Source organism: Liolophura sinensis, chromosome 10 (assembly GCF_032854445.1).
Source record: "Liolophura sinensis isolate JHLJ2023 chromosome 10, CUHK_Ljap_v2, whole genome shotgun sequence".
NCBI classification, from domain to species: Eukaryota; Metazoa; Mollusca; class Polyplacophora; order Chitonida; family Chitonidae; genus Liolophura; species Liolophura sinensis.
The window spans coordinates 16,145,955-16,168,379 of NC_088304.1; the positions used below are offsets into that span (position 1 = coordinate 16,145,955).

Here is a 22,425-nt window from a genome sequence, read left to right on the forward strand (position 1 = left end):
TGACATCTTCTGGGTTACCAAACGGCACATTATTTATAACCGAAAGTTTAATATAGAAATTACCAGTGGCGATGGTATAGAGTACATTATACCTGTTGTCAATTAGCAAAGTAATCAGGTAAAAGTGTAAAATGGTAAAATTTTTCCTATATAGTGAAATCAATAATAGCAAGCTACACTCAAATCCAATACAATCCTCAAGGCTAATTAACATAACAAAATGATAAGGTAACATCTGAAGGAAAGACAAGCCTCAAGATATACCAACTATGGACGTGTCTGTAGATCCGTTGTTGAGAGTATTGTGATAGTGTTGTATGTGACTATATAAAAGAGATCCAGATTGCACAGAGCAATGTTCTATCTTTGGTGGGTACGGCCAATTTAGAACCAACAGCAGGTGTGAGAAACTTTAGGAATAGAGGAGGAATAAAACTGATTAAATAAAAATAAAGAAAAATACTGCATACAAACAAGCCGAAATAACTATTTATTTAAAAATATACCTCTACATATTATTGATCTTCTGTTGCGTAGATAAACTGGAAGGCGCATGCGTGTCAAACGAAGAGTGCCATGAGCGATGTCAGCCCACAGGGCTATTCTTCGGCAGATGCATGATGGGCTACTGTTTCTGCTACACTTTGCCATGAGTAAGCTCCCGATGCCATCATTACTCTGCATTTAAACACAATGAAGAATAGCACAATTATCAATGGATATTTTTCAAAATTTCAAAAAATAAAACAATAATGTATATTTTTACCGTTACATAATTGTGGTCTACATGTACGATATCTGCAGAATCATTAGCCGTCATGGACTTGTTCATTTTTGTGCTCAGCGTGTGCAATTTTGGCACTGGAAGTTTTTGTGGAAGGAAGAGACAATGTGTTGTAAGCCTCTGTTCATGTTTACAATGATCTGACTTCAGATGTGGCCGCCTGACACTGCAGGAGGAATGAGTTGGCCGAGACCCGTCGTATGTAGGTTGGCGGAAACTAAACATTCCTAAAACATGAAAATAAAAGCTTAAAACCACTCACGACTTTCACTGGTTATCTGTCTAATATTTATGACGAGAAAAGTTGCTGGAAAAGCTTCTGTAGTAAGATGAGGCTCCATAATTCAAGAGAAAAACTGTTTAGATCTGTCTTCCACTAATTTTCTTGTGAAAACAAAATACGAACAGCTTTCTATATTGTCCACATAAACCGTTGAGCTTCGCCATTCGCTTTGGGGCCAAGTAAGGTGAAATACGGCTGTGTTTGAACCCTGGGAAGGGAAACAGTTCACAGCAGTCAAAACATACTCATCTTCGTGGATTGTTAGGCAGGTCCGTCTTTATAAGGGGATCAGGCCTCTGTGAGGAAGCATTGGCTTGCATCTGTAGACAACTGTTCTCACTGTTTTCCTCATCCTGATCAATGTTGGGATAGCAGATTTCCTCACGCAAATGAGATAATTGAAGGGTTTGTTTCTTGAGGGATGCCGGTACAGTAAGTCTTGTTCCACTTAACAGCATGCCTGAAGGAGTCCTCTGGGGTTCAATGCACAAAGCAATTGTAGTCTAAGTTAACTGTAACTTCCATGGCAACATATGTCTTTAAAATGTGTCGCCACGGCAGTTACAATCAAGTTAGTCTACGATCGCTTTGTGCAAGTGGCTCCGGATCAGCCATCTGGTAATGCGAGCAGGAGATTGACACTGCTGGATGTCACGAGCTTTCTGAGAATCTAGAGAAACGCCGTCTGTAGAAATGTTTATACGAAGAATGATGGTTCAGAGAAAAGCCCAAATAGAAGGCTCTCTTAAGTCATTTTTGAGTGGCGGGTGCAGTTAAATGACGTGAGATTGGGTGTAATTCAATCTGATGGTATTCTTGGTTAAAACCCAACATTTTGAATACAGTGGTATCCGTCGGTACAGATTTCAAGAACTTCAGTTCTATCACATCAATACGTGAGACACAGTTCTGGATTTATCACAGTACACTTTCGATTCAGCTCATACGTATATTGTCAATGTTTATCATGTTCATAGTATTGTGTTGTACACATACAATCAGTGTACACTGACATGACATGATTGACTGCAAAAGAAGCAGAAGCTATAACAGTCTATTAGAAACGTGTACTCCTCATAGACAGTGTAAACACAATATTAGGCAAAAATACACATTATCTTAGAACAAGGTCTATTCATAAAGAATGTATGTTATACAACGGTACATCGTAAATAAAGGTGTCAGTCACTTTATCATGCGGTGATTTTAGCGTTACTATGCACTTAGCCTACAATCTTTCAATACATTGTGTACTTAACATAAGCAAAGCGGGGACTGTTCCTGATAGTAGTAGTAGATGTTGGAAACGTGTCTCATTCAGGAGTGTGTCGTTGAGTCCGCGCTCTGATCGTGACGTCACCGCACGCGTGTGACGTCACACGTTCCATGTCGCGCCAAAACTGATGTCACGTACGAGACTATCAGCTCCATGACCTCCCAAAACGGACCAATAGGTGAGCTCCAGGTCGATCGCACGGAAACTGGGTGAGCTCCATTTTCGCGCCAAAACTGCTGTCACGCGTGGGAGCAGCACCTTTCGATCCATGTCGCGACAAAATTTACCAATGGGTGAGCTCCATTTGTGGCGCCAAAACATATGTCACGCGCGAGAGCATCAATTCCATGTCGCTCCAAAACGGACCAATGGGTGAGTTCCATGTCGTTACTCTCTTACATAAGGCAGCAGGCCTCGGACCCCCATTAATTTTCCATAAGCGACAATGTTAACGTCTAGCGCTGTAGCTCAGTCCCAAACATTCCGTGGCCAATAAGCTTTGGTGCATACCTGGCCCAGCCTGTGAGAAAGAAGCCATAAAAATCTTGACATAGGTTGACCGTCAAAATCTGGACCTTTCCATGCCGGCAGCTGGGAGGCGTGCCTAGCAACGCCAAGGGGACGTCACTCGCAGCCTCATCACTACCTCACACCTTGTCTCCTCTCGCCCAGAATTTCAAACTTTCATCAATAAAGCTCATACCTCCTCAAAGTTTAGACAGTTTCCAGCATTTTAATACCAAGCATGCACCTGTGCACCAAAAATGGACGCCTGGGAGCAAAAAAAGACTTTATACCCTAAAATTCACAGAACTACAATCGTCCCTACCGAAAAACGGAAGTTGTAATGGGGGTCTGTGTCCTATCACACCAGCCACCTTTTTTCAAAATCAATAATTTTTGCACCACACAATTCCTGACACTTCTGAACCTCACAGGCAAAATTAGGGCTTGATACATGCAGAAACTTTGGAGTTGAATGAATTCAAGTTGGGGTACCCCCATCTTGGACATGTGTCTTTTTTTCAGGGTGAAAAAACTCTGAAGGGTAAACTTTGAAGCTTTGCAGTGCATATACCGTTCGAGATATCTCCATCAGATCAACTGTTTTGGAAAGACAAGATGTTTATCTGCAAGAAAAGTTTAAAAAATCACATTGACAGAGCACTTTAGACTTTTCAAAAGCAACCATTTAGAGAAATATACATTTTTAAGAAGACTTTTCTACTCAGAGCAGCTTTAAATATCAAAGTTACAAGCCAAAAGTGTCAAAGCATACATCAAAATATAGGCAATTTATCTGACAATTAAATGTCAAAATATAAGACATTTACTTCAGCAACTATGTGAAAAAAATTGACTGACAGTGTGGTAGGGGGTATCAAAGCGGATTGTCACGATTTCGGAACAATCATTTGTGACCAAAATCAAAGCAAGAATAATGCCTCAAGGTGATGACCTACTCACAGGCACTTTTTTAGTGGACAGGACTTAAGAAAAGACTAGTATCCCAGTTCCCCACTGAACAACATGATGAAACCCTTTAAAAGACCACCCAGCCAGGCACCCCCCCCCCCCCCACCCTGCCCTCCTCCCCCATGACTGCTGATTGGCTGACCAGCTCACCATGCAAAAACCTCCCTGCACCATTGCTGTTGTCTCACAGCAGGTTATTACTCTGCACAGTCACATCAAAGGGTGTCACATTGGCATCTACAATATATAAACAGAGTGGAAAAATATGAATTTAACATTTCCAATCAGGCAGCCACCAAGTACACCTGTATTGGTCAGTCTGACAGTTAACAAGGCAAACAATCTACCCCAAAACACCATGAAGGGAGACAGAAAGAGGAAACAGTCTAGATTTCAAGCTGGAAAGGCCCAGGATCGCTCAAATAACCTGTCAGCAGTTACAGACATGCTGAATCCTGTGCCTGGGTGTTCCTTGATGGACACAGATTTCCAGCCCAATCAGGAGGCTGTAAGAACACACCAGCCTGACACAAAGAGAATACAGCGGCCAAGACGGTGCAAGGTAGATTCCACGGCTGGATCAGACAGAGATACACATGAGCGGGAATGGGCTGCTGAAGGAATGCGACTCATAGATATACAGAAAATGGTGTGTATATGGAACAAAGTTATGCTTGAGCACAGTGAGACCAAGGACCACTGTCCACTGCCCAGGTTAGAGATAGCTGCAGAGAAAAAGTGGGGTTTAGCCTGGGCGTTCAGTTTTAAGTGCTGTGACTGTGACTATGTATCTGGCTTCCACAAATTCTACAAAGAGGTAGAATGCAACAGACCTGGCCAAAAAGCTGCGGCGGTGAACCGAGCTCTTCAAGTAGGCCTCCAGGACACACCAATGGGGAACACCCGAGCCAGACTCCTATTTGCAGCGATGGACGTGCCGCCTGCCACTCGTAGGAACATGCATCGCACTGCAAACCATGTCGCATCTGCAATCGCAAAGCTGAACAGAGAGGATATGGCAAATAAGGTGGAAGAGGTAAAGGCATACAAAAGACAAAGAGGAGAGGATGACAGCACAATAGATCTGGCCACAGACACTCGCTACAACAGCATTACCATAACCAGTCCCAAGAAACCGGGCCAGAATGCTTCACAAGCAATTTCCCTGGCTGTGGAGACATCAACAGACAAGCAATACATTGTCTCCGCAGCACTGAAGAATAAATTGTGTTGGACTGGGTCCTGGCTAAGAGGAAAAGGCTTAAAGTGAAGTGAAGTGCCCTGGAGGACACGAGGAGTGCACAGCGAACACAAACCCACATGCCCCCTGGTCCGAGTATAATATGGGGAACGAGATTGGCGAGGGATTGGCGAGGCAAGGGGTTTTAGCCAAACATGTAACCACAGACGGCGACTCCAGGTCAGCCAAGGGTGTGGAGGACGGCATCCGACTGGTCGAGCCACTGTGGGAGGTCGAACGGTTAGCAGACCCCACGCACCTTGGTAGATCCCAGTTCAAGAAATGTAACCAGGCTAAGTTCAGCGATGCCATGTTCAAAGGACAGGGCCGAACGAGGGAAGCCAGGAAGAAAGCACAGAAGGTGTTGAGTCAGGATGTTAAGGCCAGGTGTAGCTTGATATTTTCTCAACTTATGTCTGAGCACATTGGTGACATGAGGAAAATAAAAACTTGCCTACCCAGGGTTGTGGATGCAACGGTCAGGTGTTACGGTGGGGACTGTTCCAAATGCCGCAGGGACAGAGTGGTTTGCTCAGGAGGGGAAACCAGCAGCTGGTGGGAGAGGTCCCTGTTTTTATCCACCAGTAAACTCTGCCCTTTTAACATGGATGACAACGACAGGAAACTATTGACCGAAGTACTGCACGTGAGGTAGAGCGAGACAGCCGTCACCAGTCTCCGGATGAACACCAGCACTCAAAAGTGCGAAGCTGTCAACAGATCACTCAGCGTCTCCTTGCCCAAGAATGTAAACTACAGCAGAAATATGGAGGGAAGGGCGGCGTCCACAATCCACAGACTTAACAATGGCCAGGACAAGTCCACGGCTGCCAAACTCCAAGCTGTCGGCGCCAGTATTTCACCTAGGAGCGAGAGAACAGTACAACAGATTGAAAGGGTGAACCAGTACCACAAGGTTTATAAGAAGCGACAGACAGTTAAGGGGAGATCACTCCGCAATACAGCCAGAAAACTTCGAGAGCACATTGAGTACAGGCTTTCAAATCCAGAAGAAAAAACTGACTATGCCAAGGGACAACTGGACAACACCCAAACAGATCACACATACAGTAGATATTTGTAACCTCCAATTTTGTATATAATTTGTCACTGCTGTTGTTGCTTATGAAAGAAATTAAAAAATGATAACAGAAATTGAGCAAAATCTAAAACAATCTGTTATTTATTATTTTTAATGAGGGGAAACCAACCTGCTCAGTCCTAAATGCAACATGCACCTTGCATACTGCCCATGGCCGAGACAGCAGCGCTGCCTGTTATTGTTAACACAATGCGGTTCCAAGCTTATGTGGTCCACATTTACACAGCGTGTGTTGTGGCACACGTGTGAACAATCAAGCTTGGGATCTAAATGTGACAGCCCCTGTCTGGCCATATAAACAAGTCTACTGATGTCTTTCTTCTTCCATCGATGTGTGACGGGGTCTTTGTAGGAGGCAAGGCCATATCGACCATCCCTCGTCAATGGTCCAGTCCACACTCGACAGGCTCCGTTTTCACTATAAACACTGAAACTTTCAATTTTTGCAGCAATTTCTGCTCTGAACGTCTCCATTTTCAAGCGTAGGAATACTAGAACGTTGCATGTTGTTCATTTCAGGATGCCTATACACATGCTACCCTACGCTGAACAGCATTTTACCGATTTTTCATCAAAATGGATATTTTCAAAATATAAATAGCCCCAAGAAGCTATGAAACGGCCCAATCAATGCAAAACACATCACAGACATACCCACCAAAAATTATCAGGCTGCTGCGAAATCTAAGCGCATAGTGACATTTTTCACATTTTGGTGACTTCGTCAGTACAGGCCTCGGACCCCCATTAATTTTCCATAAGCGACAATGTTAACGTCTAGCGCTGTAGCTCAGTCCCAAACATTCCGTGGCCAATAAGCTTTGGTGCATACCTGGCCCAGCCTGTGAGAAAGAAGCCATAAAAATCTTGACATAGGTTGACCGTCAAAATCTGGACCTTTCCATGCCGGCAGCTGGGAGGCGTGCCTAGCAACGCCAAGGGGACGTCACTCGCAACCTCATCACTACCTCACACCTTGTGTCCTCTCGCCCAGAATTTCAAACTTTCATCAATAAAGCTCATACCTCCTCAAAGTTTAGACAGTTTCCAGCATTTTAATACCAAGCATGCACCTGTGCACCAAAAATGGACGCCTGGGAGCAAAAAAAGACTTTATACCCTAAAATTCACAGAACTACAATCGTCCCTACCGAAAAACGGAAGTTGTAATGGGGGTCTGTGTCCAGCACGGCAACATGATCTCAAAGTGAGTCCGGTCCGCGTGTCGGCTTGGCTGGCCCAGCAGGAGACATATACGCTGCACCGTCCCGCTTGACCGTGCTGCCCTCGAAATGTGTAGGCTTGTAAAGTTTGCGTGTTAAGCTGCGCGGCGCCAAAACGGACCCAAGGGATGGCTGGGTTGGGTGTATGTGTGTTTTCTCCCTCGGTTATTTCACTGAGGCCTGCGATGTGCCATTCAATGAGCGAGCAAGATGAGGGAGTCGTGCTAGAGAAGGGAGCAAAAAATTAACAGTAGGCATATTCCTGTGTAATATTTTTGCGGGACGAATTTCCTCATGTGATCTCTAGCTTCTGGATTGTCTCATAGAATAGTTTGTCATGTCACATAATTATCTGTTGGTATCGGCAGTCATAACTTTTCATGTATGTGCAGAAGCGAATAGCGGTGGGTGATTTCCCGTGTTAAAACTGTCCTAAAATGTTTCGCTCCACACCATACATGTTTGAGCCTTGTCACCAATGCTTTAAAATTCAAAACACGCATCAAAACAATGCGGACCACACAGCAAAACAATGCGGACCACACAGCAAAACAATGTTGACGTCACGCACATGCCCTGACGTCACGCACAGAACACGGACTCAACGACACACTTCCTCCTCCTCAATCTCCCTCCTCATCAGTGCGACACGTTTGCAACATTCCCTACTCCTCATTTCTTCAAAATTTTGTCTTAAAAACTTGTTGATCTACAAAAATAAACATAGCATAGTGCAAAGCATAGATATTCCGAAAATTTTGTTTGTCATCTTCAGGGTACGTAGAAAGTCACACAAATAGCAGGTATACATACACAGTTCAGTTACACAAACAAACAATAGAAGGCTCAGCAATGAGGAATGACTTACTGGATGTAGACAATGACAAGAGCGATAGGTACAGAGGGTTGTGTGGCCACCGTTGGAACAGGGGAACAAAGTTTCATTCTGCAAAAATCAGCATACAAGTAACTGAATCCTGGGTCGGGTTACGTCTAGGGCCTTAAAAGAGTAAAGTTTCCTCGCTTAGCGCTCAGCATGAAGGGGATAGTGCAACGACTGGTTGACCCGTATCAATACAATGGCTCGGGTGGGACGGTCAACTTGCCTGGTTAGCTGACCAGGCTAGCTGACTGGCTGGTTCCCAGTCTCGCACACTGTCAGATGCTCAATCTCCAAGTCTCTCACTCAGCATATCAGTTATCTAACCTATCAGTTAACCGTTAGCCGTTAATTAGAGAGTCAGTAATCAACAAGCTAGTCAGCCAAACCACAACTCCTGCTGCTAACACCTTTTTCCATTGGCATCGAGAGGTAGCTGGCAAACAATACAATGTTGTAAAAACGTTGTAATCTATTTAACATAAAACAGTTGTTATCCATGTTAACAATTTGCTGTTCCCAGCTAGGCAATTAGTCAGTCAATTAAGTAATCAGAGTTCGTTCAGCATTCAACGGCGACATTCAGAAAAATTGAAAGTCCAGGTGATACAGTTAGTAGACGTCTTTATTGTTCAATTGAAAATTATGTCCGGGATTCCCGGAAATTTGTCCATGGATTTGTATGTATATATGTATAGACATTAAATTTCATCATACAGTCGTAGGGAAACTGTGGTTCATATATACGCTATTAAAATCTGCATAGAGGTTTTATAAAATTAAAAACCTGCCTTCATATATAAACCAGATTTTCTAGATTTACAGCCTATAAAACATAATTATATAATTACAGTGGAACTATCTTACAGAAGCGTAGGTTGTTTTAAATATTCCTGTATTCATCCTTACCATCCGTACATATAGCTATCTCTATTCCAGGGAAATGTTGACATGTTTATGTTTATCATGACGACTTTGATGACAATAGTATTTGTACCGGGGTAATGGTAGTAACTGACTGGCAAAATGCTAATGATCACATGGGTCATATTCACAAAACTTCACAAATCAAAATGACTTCGTACTTGCTAAGCGACTTGATTCAGCAGATTGACGAACTTATGGGAAACTGATTCCTGAACTCTCTGAACTGAAGTCCTGAACCCTTTGAACATTAATTAAGACTGAAAAAGAATTACCCCCCCAAAAAAACTTGAGCTGCATGTGTCTTCAAGTAGGTCGAGCTTTGCCCGAACTAGACCCACACAGTCCATGCTACGTTGCGTCCACTTAATTCATCCCTGCTTACATCTCAACAATATCCTGGCGTCTAATCGTCCAGCTTGGCGTAGATCTTGTTGGCATTGTTCACGCCCCAAACAGCGTCAGTCCACACTTCCACTTGCTTCAGACTTCCGCCTATTCTTTGCCAACTGGTTCCTATGGGATTTGCTTTGGATATTCCGATTCTTCTGTATATAGCGTTGCTGGAACTGACGCCCCAGACCTCAGCGTCGCCTGATGAAATGTACTTCAGTTTTCCATCGACCTGTCTCCATGCTGTCCCCTTACTGTCTGGGTCTCCAAACGTTCCTACCCTGTAGTATATATTATCTCCTGCATTGACACCCCACACTCCCGAACCACCCACGGACACCTGCTTCAGTCTTCCGTCGAGCAACTGCCAAGAATTTCCCTCAGGGTTCTCCAGGCTTGTTCCAAGACGTCGGTAGATATTATCATTCTTATTAACCCCCCAGACGTGGTTCTTCTTGCTGACACTAACATGCTTGAGAGACCCTTCAATGTTCACCCAGCCGCACCCTTCAGGCTTTGTCTTAGTAATGCCGATTCTAACATAAATACGGTCACCACTGTTTACCCCCCACGCGATGTTTGTACCAACGTCGATTTGCTTCAGACTGCCACTGACGCTTTTCCAGTTGGCTCCTTGTGTACCGTCGTTGTTGTAAGTGTCTAATTTATGGTAAATTCTATCACCTGAGTTGACCCCCCAAACACCGGCGGGTCCTACTGAGACGTGCTTAAGTCCGCCATTTGTTAGTGTCCACCCCTGAACCAGAGGATTGCTGGCAGGCTGTCCTGTCGCTGGAGAGTACAAAACGACAACCAGGACAACCCATCTGGAAAAGGAAAGAAAACATAAATCTGATTTGGAGCAAAATAATGTAGGACATGTCTCCCCTCCCCCTCCGCGGAAAGATCCCTTTTCTTGACACTTCACTTCTGGACATTATCTCTCCATGTCCATTTCCCCAACAGAGCAATTATTCCTTTTTGAAAATTGCCCCTGCCGACACTATTTCTTATATAAAGAGAGAGAGAGAATAGTAGTTAATGTTGAAGAACTCTTATTACGGCTGTTTCCAACCGATGCATAAAGCCTATTTAGCTTTTATAATATATACAGGTAGTCGTCATAATACAAGTTTTGGGGGACGGACAAAAGCCCCGCTCGACAAAAAGCCCTGCAAAGAAAAGCCCCGGTGAGCAAAAAGCTCGGCAGACAAAAGCCTTGGTGGACGAAGAACCGGGCCAACAAAAGCCCCTCGATTAGAATGTGAATGGCATAAGTTGATAGATTGCTTTAGAAAACGAAACCTTCTCCTTGAAGTGATCTTCCAGATTTCAGTACATGTTGGCAATCAACAGAGCCCATCTGAACTCGCTCAAACGAATTCCTTCATTAACGATGCCATTAATTATCTTTCAAAGGGTTGGGCATGGCTCAGCAATAGTCAAATCGGTAGGTGGCAACAAATGCAGTTATCAAATTGATATTTTACAGATGGGTTTCGAACATTTCACACCTAGTTCTTGAGGACTTTTATTACTTATGAATTTTTGCTTCAGAATTGCCGACAAAACTTACTAAGCAATAAATTTTATGTGTACAATGTAGAGTTTTATGATTCAGACTAATTCGTACTAGATCATATACATCTTTGTTGTATTTATAACTTTGTATAAAAAATCTCACAGAAATTTATGAAAAAAGATTATGATGTTTTATTCTTGCTGTATTTGTTATTTGACAATCATTCCACAATAGTATTTGTCTGACATCAGATAAAGTCAGTTTTTTCCATATTGTTTTGAAAACGTATGTCTACAGCGTTTATGAGAGGAAAGCTGTTGAGCCCGAGTAGCCAAACGCGTTAGGTTTTCACATGATTTTAAATGGCAAACGAAGTCAAACTATATGAATTCCCGTCAGCAAATTTTAACATCATATTTTGTTAGACTGTCGGATATGTTTTGTCCTTAAATTAGCAATTGGATTTTATCAGCTAGGTTTTTTGTCCGGTAGAGTTTTAGTCCACAGGGGGCTTTTATCTTGGATTCCAAGTCCACCCTCTAAATATGTTGACAGTCGCCATAATTTCCTACCGTTCTGAAATCTAAGCTTAACGAAAACTTTGTTATAACCGGTATTTCTGAACCTTCCCTGTAGGATAAAGCAATGTTTGTAGTTCTTTCCTGATCTTAACACCTCGATATCAGAAAAAACATCTTACACGTGTTACTTGGTAATCGAGGGCTGTAAGGGCATAACTGTAACACTCGTGTCTCACTACGGTTTGTTGATGATTGGGGGAAAATTTGAAAGAATAATCCCATTTACTGGTACAAAAATTATTCGACTGTGACATAGTTATAGAGCCATTAGTAATGGTGCAATAGTCGAAAAGCACCAGTTTTACGTCTGAAAAATATTTGTACTCTAACTTACAAACAGTTTAGCCTGTGGACACTCACCGTATTATGTCTATTGGCATGTTGAAAACGTCTCCTGGAAGGCCTTATAAGCAGCTTAAAATGACTCTTAAATCTGAAATATACAGTTGATATCATTTTTGTTGTGTCGACAATAAATGGTTCATGGTTTTAGATGGTATCATGATCAGGGATTTGTGACATCAGTTATACAATACGGTATGTGAAACATGATTTGTCAATAATCCCTCGCTGAGGTGAGAACGTTAAACCTATTATTTGGTTACGTATAACTACCAATACTGACCGATGACTTTTGCTGTGGGATTATTTTCTTTACGTTCCAATACTGTAAACAAACTGGTTTCAGACAAAGAGGATTTTCTTGAAATGAAAACATTTCTAAACAACACAGCAATATTTGAGAGTTTGTCTAGCCATGTTCCTGACACAATGTTGCCACTATACGTTAGCACTTACCAGGTCTTGTACCGCACAAGTTTGTCCTGGTCAGTGGCGATTTCTTCCCTTTTTATTCATCCAAATGAAGCCTCCGGCTGTTCCGTGAACAAGATGGATGTATAATTAACGACTCTAAAACAGCAAATATATAAATAGTTAAATCACTGAAAAAGTGAAAAGTGCTGCAGCACCTAAGGGGTGTTTCTCTTGTTAGTGTTATTGAGGTCAAAATATGACGTACATGCATTGACACAAAGCCAAGTCGTGATAACTCAACATGTGGTCAGTTTTAATATAGTATACTTATTTGCATATTTTGTAATTTTTTTCCACGAAAACAAACCATTTTAGATTTTAATTCTGTAAATGTTTTGTACATTAGTCTAATTTATACAGGGGTCATGACCTTTCCGCTAAAAGTCTCCTGTAGTTGGCCTTAACTCATTCTGGAAATTATAGATTGTTCTCAGTTTTGCTCACATGTAGGACTGAAACTCGTTTGGTAATAAATACCCAGACATGGTATGTATGGTGTTTTGACATAATGTCTTACTTATCTCCTTTTACCCAGGGCCGCGGCCGATATACGCATTACTGTTTTTACCACTACTCATTACTAATACCTAGAGGAGCTGTAGGCATTCAAGCGTGGCTAACATTCGTATAATTGGGATACTGAACCGGATATAACAGGTTTAACCTACGGCATATCATTCTCAACTGTCCAATCATGTTCATTTAAAATAGTATATTTTTTATTTACATTTTATATTTTAAATATCACATTCCTTCTGTATCAGTTAATGACATGTCCGACTATACTTTGCATTATCAGTTATCCAGTTTTTGATAGGAATGTGTTGAATTGAAAAATGAAGAAATTTGACGTTACAGTAGTATAAAGTATAATATTTGGAATGTCATCTGTGCATGTAATGTCAATGTAAAATTTAGTCAACCAGGGTTTCAAGACAGAGTCCTGGGTGCTCCTGTTGTAAATGCTTTCAACTTAAAAAGGAACCGGTCAAAATAGAATATTTCTGGTTTCTTAAAAAAGGAATAAATCTTGGTTTAAAAAGGATATCTACATTTTATAAAAGTAGTTTTGATTAAAGTATTAGAGCACGAAATATATATCTTGTTCTTGAGATGAAAATATATTTATAATTATTTTTTACCATTATCAAAATGTGTAAAGACGAAAAGCCCTATCAAAAGGGTGTGTGTACTGTCTCCCAATCTGAGGAATATTCCCGCCATCTGAAGCCTTGCGTCTTTCCTACTTCAGTGAAAACTGTTACCTGTTTCTCTTTGTATGAGTCCTATTTTCATACTTTATATACTTTCTTAGTTTGTGTTAAAGGTCGTTTTGGGAATTAACCTTGCGATTATGGATCCGGGACGTCCATCTTGGTTGACTGCTGGTATACGAATGTCTGCTTCGATGCTCAGAAAATACAGGTAACCACATGGTGAATACAACACGTACAGCTATTAGAGGGTACTGATGTAGAATAGGACTTGCATGTAGTTGAGATATTAGACACTTAAGACACTTTGTCACTTTGTCAACATCGTAGATCTAAATACCAGCGATAAATGCCGATAGGCTTTAAATGCCATCAGACCGGAATTGTGATTAGCGACAATCACTTAGCCCTCTATAGTAGCCAAGTGATTTCCAAGTCTTTTGCCCTTACCCAAGAACTTGTGCGTAAAAAATCATGTTCTCTCCATCGTTTGAACTGTCTGAATCCAAATTCCATTTTGTACACACTCTGGAACAACTCTGATACAAAAAGTCAGGGCCAACATGTTAAAATGATGTCGGGTAATGACTGTTTTTAACTTGCTACATAATGTTAGATAACAAGATTTGAAATATGTATAATGAGAAACACAACACCTATATTACAATATTTTCTAGGCATTTTGTAAAGTATTAAATTTCTTCCACGATTTTACTTTCTCCCCCCTGCATCACTTCCAAGGAAAGTTAGACAAAAGAAAGACAATAATATACATAAAAACGCATAGAAACGGAGGATATACCAACCCATTATGTAAAATTTGTTAAACAAGTGGTGTAGTTTGTAATTTTCAAATGAAAATCTCACGAGGAGGAACGCTGATGTCGTTGACGACTGAGCTTGTTTTTATGAGTACAATGCATTCAGCCAACATTATCAAGCGCTTAATGCCCTGTAAAAAAACAATTGCTCATTTTTATACTTTCATAAAGATAAAATTTATGCCAGTCCTGTCGCCGAAAAACTTGACAGTATGGTACCAAGACAACGCTGCCACGGGGTAATAAGTGAGCTCCAGCCTGGCATTTCTTTTAACATTCACCATAAAAGTAGTCCCGAACGCATAATTTCTATTTTTTCATTGAATAATATAATTAAACACATACAACAAGGAAAGTAAACGTGACCAGTGACAGTATAACCGGTGAAATACGGCCTCTTGTCAATTTATCTCAGTTTTTTTCTATCTGTCCATGTTAATGCATAAATATAGTAGCAATTTACCCGCCCCTTGCAACACCAGGCACTATGGCTTGAGCATAATTAAACAAAATGCAGTCATCTTAATTGCTATTTATTAGTCTGTCAGTGAAAGTTCAGGTAACCAATTGAAAGGATCCCGTGAAACTAGAGGGGAAGTCGTCCCTCTGTCCCTCAGATCGATTGCTAACCTGCTGACAGTGACAGAGCGCCTGCGAAACGACGCAAGGGCTTCGCCGCTATGCGGTTGAAGCTGTATTGTAGCGGATGAAATAGGGCAAGCTAAAATATTCGTTGCTAACAATCAGCCTACCGTATGGCGTTAAATGCGTATAACAATATCCTTTTCCGTTTAATGTTGGTGTTTGAAACAAGTTTTACCTTACGAATTATACCGTGAATATATGACAATGTGTTTAATAGACATTTATTACGAAGCTAAACTGACAATCATGTGCCTTCTTTCCTCAATGTAATTGTACGAAATGCTGTTACCTGAAGTAAATAGCGTTGAGCTTTCATTGGAAGAATACTGTATATAATCTGTATAGATTTGCCATAATAAATTTTAGCTTGTCTAACATATACCTTGACAATATATTTGAGATATTGCGTGTGCGGGCGAGCTGAGAGGCAAGACCCAAAGTTGACACCCGTTTTGGACCACAGCCATTGGTTAGAAACGACTTTTCAGACATGGCATGGATCGGTGTATGGTTTATCACTGGTTCCCCCAGTGGCTATAAAACGTCGCCAGCCCAAGATAAAGAGATGAGTGGAAGTAGCCAGCTGGGGCTAACTGATATCTCAACCATGTAATATGTATTGTTGCGTATAAGGTGCAATAACATTAAAACTATTATTCATATTAAAGCATTGTGTGGGCCATCTGTGTAAAACTCCATATGTAATCAAACTTAGTCAGCCTCCGCTATCGTTTACAGTTATCCACTGAACTTTACTCTTTAATATTTTGTTTATCAGCAGTCCTATATCTTTAAATTCTAATATTTCCATGTCTGTATGGCAGTGGTGTTTCATAGGTAACTTTGATGTTTCAAGCTGCCCTGGTTCACTGGCAAAGTTAGTTGAGGCAGAGCCATATATGGTTATAGCATTTGCGTAACAACAGTGTACAGATGCCAGACCTAACAATAGAGGACATTAAAAACAGTGACGTGTATGTTTTATACTGGTGTTGTAAATATGGAATTGTGTACTTTATTGTTTTATGAACTAGATGATAGAGTGTTCAATACGCAACGCACTGGGAATAGAGAAAGCCAAAGTCGACCACAGGTGCTGCGATTAGTTAATGAATTTTTTAAGTGTTCGTGCGCATCAAGCGTGGCCTGTAATTAGACGATTTAGCTGGGAGGTTGTCAGATTTATGGGTGAGGAAGCCCAGGTATGCCCGGGCTACACAAACAAGCTTGACAAGTTACTGATGAACTTTCTCACAGCGTAAATGACGATCACCGTCAACCGGTTATAATCGACAAAACTTCATATGCAGTGAGAGCAGGGAATTAAATGGATGAATGAATGCTTGAGGTAACGTCCCACTTAAACATTTTTCAGTCATATGACGACGAGGACATTATGTGTGTGTACATATACTGTGTCTTCTTGTGGCAGGACGAGTCCATGTCGCCAAAGTGCTGAACCCACTGGAGTATCATGCTGAAGACACCAGGCATGACCCCCACATTATACTGACACCGGGCCAACCAGTCATGTTTCCTTGCCGTAGTCTCTCAGTGCTGAGCGCTTAGTGAGACGGTCACAAGTACCATTTTTAAAGTCTTTCGTATGACTCGACCCGGGTTTTATACCGGATCTCCCGACTTCGAGGAGGGCGCTCTAACTATTATGCCACCGCAGCGGTCAACAGGGAATTGACAAATTCCTTGTCCAAGGCCAGGTATTGAACCTGAGCCTCGTGGATCACTGTGATTTAAAGACAATTGTAGCGTCAGTATAAATCGACTGTTTCTGTTTCTTTCCAGTTGTCTTTTTTTGGTATTAACTTGCCTGCAAGTAAATAATAACCTAGCTCAACTGGAAAGGACCTCCTATCCTGGTATGGTCAGGCGGGGAATCGACCTCTGCGCAAGAAACAGCGCACCTCAAGAAGCGAAACTAACGATAGGTGTGAATCACTGGCAACGATCCGTACTTCATGGAAACCAGGAAAATTTTTGTGCAGTTTTTTAACCCGTGTCCTTTCCTTGCGTTGCTCCGCATCGTATGATACCTTTTTTATGTGGTTGAATGTTCAATTATATTTTTCAGAGCCGAGGGTATTAAATGCTTTATAGTTCGTGCATACAAACGCTGTAGTATGGTAGTGCATGTAGGCGTTGGGTTTTACTTTGACTTGGAAGTAACAAAATTGCTCGGTCATTTAAATAGGCTTGTTCCAAAGATGTGGCATGTTCTGGGCTATGGAACGACACATTGCTTACAACGGAAAGTTTAATTTAGAACCAACCAGTATCGTTTTTACACAGTACATGTAGCTTGTGCCAGTCACCAAAAATCATGAGTAAAAATTATTAAAATACGATTTGAACGGGGCTAATTCGACGTATTTTGTGACGAGAAATCAAAACGTGCAAACTTTAGCTGCAGCGAAGATTAAACCATGGATGACGTCATAATGCCGTTCTCTTTAACGGACGTTCTCCTTGGAAATTGGGGAAGTTTTTGTCCAGTTTATCGACACGCGCCAATTCCTTATGTTGCCCCGCATCGCTTTGAAGCTTTTTTATGTGGTTCAGTGTTGAGATATAGGCATGTAGGCTTTGAGTTTTACTTTGACTTTAAAGTTGCTCGCGTATTCAAATACTCTTTTTGCAAATGTTTGACATGTTATGGGCTACCGAAGGGCACATTATTTTTACAAGTTTAATATAGAAAGATCAGAAGGCAAAAGCTCATATTGGATAAAATTGCTAAACTGCGTGGTGGGGCAACTCGAGTGGGGCAAACCGCATTGCTCTCCGACCAATACTTTTAACTGTAGTATCGTTTAAAGCATGACTGACGTCATAATTATGTGCCCAGCAACGGTTCTTACTCCTTGAAAAAATTTGCAAGCTTTTCAACACTTGCCGATGGCTTGCCTTATTCTGCATCGTTTAGCACCTTATTTGTGTGAGTCAGTGTTAAATTGTAATTTTCAGATCAGACGGTATGAAGTACTTTTTTTATATACAAATGATATAGTATTGTAGAGCATGTACGTAAAGGCATTGGTTTAGTCTTCCAGTTGGAAGTAACACAGTTGCTGGGTCAGTCAAATTTTGACATCTTCTGGGTTACCAAACGGCACATCATTTATAACCGAAAGTTTCATATAGAAATGACCAGTGGCGATGGTACAGAGTACATTATACCTGTTGTCAATTAGCAAAGTAATCAGGTAAAAGTGTAAAATGGTAAAATTGTTCCTATATACTGAAATCAATAATAGCAAGCTACACTTAAATCCAATACAATCCTCAAAGCGAATTAACATAACAAAATAATAAGGTTACATCTCAAGGATATACAAGCCTCAACATTCTGATTTGTCAGGAAGAACTGCATGGTTTCTCTAGGCTATACACTATACCAACTATTGACAGGTGTCTGTAGATCCGCTGTTGAGAGTATTGTGATAGTGTTGTATGTGACTATATTAAAGAGATCCAGTTGCACAGAGCAATGTTCAATCTTTGGTGGGGGCGGGCAATTTAGAACTAACTGCAGGTCTGAGAAACTTTAGGAATAGAGGAGGAATAAAACTGATTAAATAAAAATAAAGAAAAATACTGCATACAAACAAGCCGAAATAACTATTTATTTAAAAATATAACTCTACATATTATTGATCTTCTGTTGCGTAGATAACTGGAAGGCGCATGCGTGTCAAATAAAGAGTGCCATGAGCGATGTCAGCCCACAGGGCTATTCTTCGGCAGATGCATGATGGACTACTGTTTCTGCTACACTTTGCAATGAGTAAGCTCCCGATGCCATCATTACTCTGCATTTAAACACAATGAAGAATAGCACAATTGTCAATAGATACTTTTCAAAATATAAAGAATAAAACAATAATGTATATTTTTACCGTTACATTATTGTGGTCTACATGTACGATATCTGCAGAATCATTAGCCGTCATGGACTTGTTCATTTTTGTGCTCAGCGTGTGCAATTTTGGCATTGGAAGTTTTTGTGGAAGGAAGAGACAATGTGTTGTAAGCCTCTATTCATGTTTACAATGATCTGACTTCAGATGTGGCCGCCTGACACTGCAGGAGGAATGAGTTGGCCGAGACCCGTCGTATGTAGGTTGGCGGAAACTAAACATTCCTAAAACATGAAAATAAAAGCTTAATTTCATCGACCAGTCACGACTTTCACTGGTTATCTGTCTAATATTTATGAAGAGTAAAGTTGCTGAGGATGTTTCTGTAGTAAGTTGAGGCTCCATAATTCAAGAGAAAAACTGTTTAGATCTGTCCTCCACTAATTTTCTTGTGAAAACAAAATACGAACAGCTTTCTACATTGTCCGCATAAACCGTTGAGCCTCGCCATTGGTTTTGGGCCAAGTAAGGTGAAATACGCCTAAGTTTGAACCCTGGGGAGGGAAACGGTCCACAGCAGTCAAAACTTACACAGCTCCGTGGATTTTTAGGCATGTCCGTCTTTATAAGGGGATCAGGCCTCTGTGAGGAAGCATTGGTTTGGCTCTGTAGACAACTGTTCATACGGTTTTCCACATCCTGTTCAATGTTGGGATAGCAGATTTTCTAGCGCAAACGAGATAACTAAAGGATTTGCTTCTTGAGGGATGCCGGTACAGTAAGTCTTGTTCCACTTAGTAGCATGTCTGAAGGAGTCCTCTGAGGTTCCATGCACAAAGCAATTGTAGCCTAAGTTCACTGTAACTTCCATGGCAACATATGTGATTAAAATGTGTCGCCACGGCAGTTACGATCAAGTTAGTGTACGATCGATTTGTGCAAGTGGCCCCGGATCAGCCATCTGGTAATGCGAGCAGGAGATAGAGACTGCTGGATGTCACGAGCTTTCTGAGAATCTAGAGAAACGCCGTCTGTAGAAATGTTTATACGAAGAATGATGGTTCAGAGAAAAACCCAAACAGAAGGCTCTCTTAACTCATTTTTGAGTGGCGGGTGCAGTTAAATGACGTGAGATTGGGTGTAATTCAATCTGATGGTATTCTTGGTTAAAACCCAACTTTGTGAATACAGTGGTATCCGTCGGTACAGATTTCAAGAACTTCAGTTCTATCACATCAATACGTGAGACACAGTTCTGGATATATCACAGTACACTTTCGATTCAGCTCATACGTATATTGTCAATGTTTATCATGTTCATAGTATTGTGTCGTACACATACAATCAGTGTACACTAACATGACATGATTGACTGCAAGGGAAGCAGAAGTTATAACAGTCTATTAGAAACGTGTACTCCTCATAGACAGTGTAAACACAATATTAGGCAAAAATACACATTATCTTAGAACAAGGTCTATTCATATAGAATGTATGTTATACACCGGTACATCGTAAATACAGGTGTGAGTCACTTTATAATGCGGTCATTTTAGCGTTACTAAGCACTTAGCCTACAATCTTCTAATACATTGTGTACTTAACATAAGCAAAGCGGGGACTGTACCTATTAGAGTAATACTTCATCGCAATACATAAATCTTTTATTATTTACTTCAGGTAACAGCATTTCGTACAATTACACTGAGGAAAGAAGGCACATGATTGTCAGTTTAGCTTCGTAATAAATGTCTATTAAACACATTGTCATATATTCACGGTATAATTCGTAAGGTAAAACTTGTTTCAAACACCAACATTAAACGGAAAAGGATATTATTATACGCATTTAACGCCATACGGTAGGCTGATTGTTAGCAACGAATATTTTAGCTTGGCCTATTTCATCGGCTACAATACAGCTTCAACCGCATAGCACATATTATTTGTTCTTACAGCGCACGTGCCGCTCTCAACGCACGCTTTACATCATTGCCACCAATGGATAAGTTTGTCATTTGGAGCCGGTGTGACGCACATAGGCGTGTTTAGGCTTAGCCTCACAACTGATGCTCATTCGTGGAAATATTTAATCAATAAAATTGGTTCCCGTATCACTTAGAATCATGTTGTGTATACTTTAGATGAAGAGAATCCATGCGTATACAGTATTATTAGAAACAACGGTTAAAATGGAGTTTTTTTTATATTCTGACATCACTTCCTCCCTCATCATCGCACCCCCTGTGACCTCGGCATAGTTCAAGATTACAAAATTTGCTCGTGGTGGCAGTGATGTAAAGTGAATGAAGAGAGCGAAAAATGTGTTCTGAGTGTGTTTTTTGTTATATATATGTTTTTCAGGGAGACGAGACCGTCTCCCAGCCCGCCATTTACCCTAACAGAAGAAAGATCCAGTATTTCCTGACCACATCACACATGCTTGAATCCTGGAGATACTCCATAATTCAAGACATCAAACTGACTCAGTTCTACAGAGGACATCTTCACACTCTCTGAGGGCGGGCTTAGATTAGCCATACTGCGCCAAAGGCTGTTTCCCGTCTATTACGGTGTTAACAAGCGGCCCAGAGTTATTCCCCCTGAAATTCTCTCTCACAAATGGTATTGCTGATTCTATTGCTGACTTAAAGCCGTATCCAAAAAACGCGATCTGGATTTCAACTCTAGACCATTGATGGCCTATAAAAGATTAAAATAGTATACGTATCACTAAATACTTGTTAGGCGAGAGGTTTAAAACAACCGCTAGCACAACAAAATTACATCTTTATTCATGATATAATACATTCCATATGTGTGTACATATATACATGTAAGCCTACCTGTATTTAATGTAATATAAATGCATGAAGCTACACACAGGGGTGTTAATTTGAATTACTTCGTCCGAACACCCTATATAACCTCGGGTAATATATATATATATATATATATATATATATATATATATATATATATATATATAATGGACAAATGTGTCATATTTTCACTACAGAGAGGCACTGATTATGTTCAAAAATATGAGCAATTTTTCATTTAAGACAGTTTAATTAACAAATAAAAAAACAAACGATCATCATATCCCTTTTAAGCCAAAGACACTTGTACTTTCATCAGGTTACTTAAACACCGTGGAAATGATGCAGGAAACATAAAACTACGTATACAACATTTTAACTAATTGTCTCTAAAATACTTCTTGGACTAGGTCTATGCCTGGGACATGGCTCACCGAGGGGGAAAAATGACGTCTACTGAAAGTTTCCTTGCCCTTCATCAATGAGATCTATCGTGGTTTCGAATCCAGACCAGGCACCCCGAGTTTCGCAGGATTATTTATACCCAG

General features: G+C 40.9%; 1 protein-coding gene across 1 annotated transcript; it reads right to left on the reverse strand.

Annotated features, from left to right (window-relative positions):
- Positions 1–9,594: 9,594 nt before the first annotated feature.
- LOC135476926 (lectin L6-like) lies at positions 9,595–12,064 on the reverse strand. The gene is made up of 2 exons (XM_064757072.1): positions 12,045–12,064; positions 9,595–10,408 (listed from the first exon to the last, which is right to left on the reverse strand). The coding sequence occupies exons 1-2, from the start codon at positions 12,062–12,064 to the stop codon at positions 9,595–9,597; spliced, it is 834 nt and encodes a 277-aa protein (XP_064613142.1).
- Positions 12,065–22,425: the final 10,361 nt, after the last annotated feature.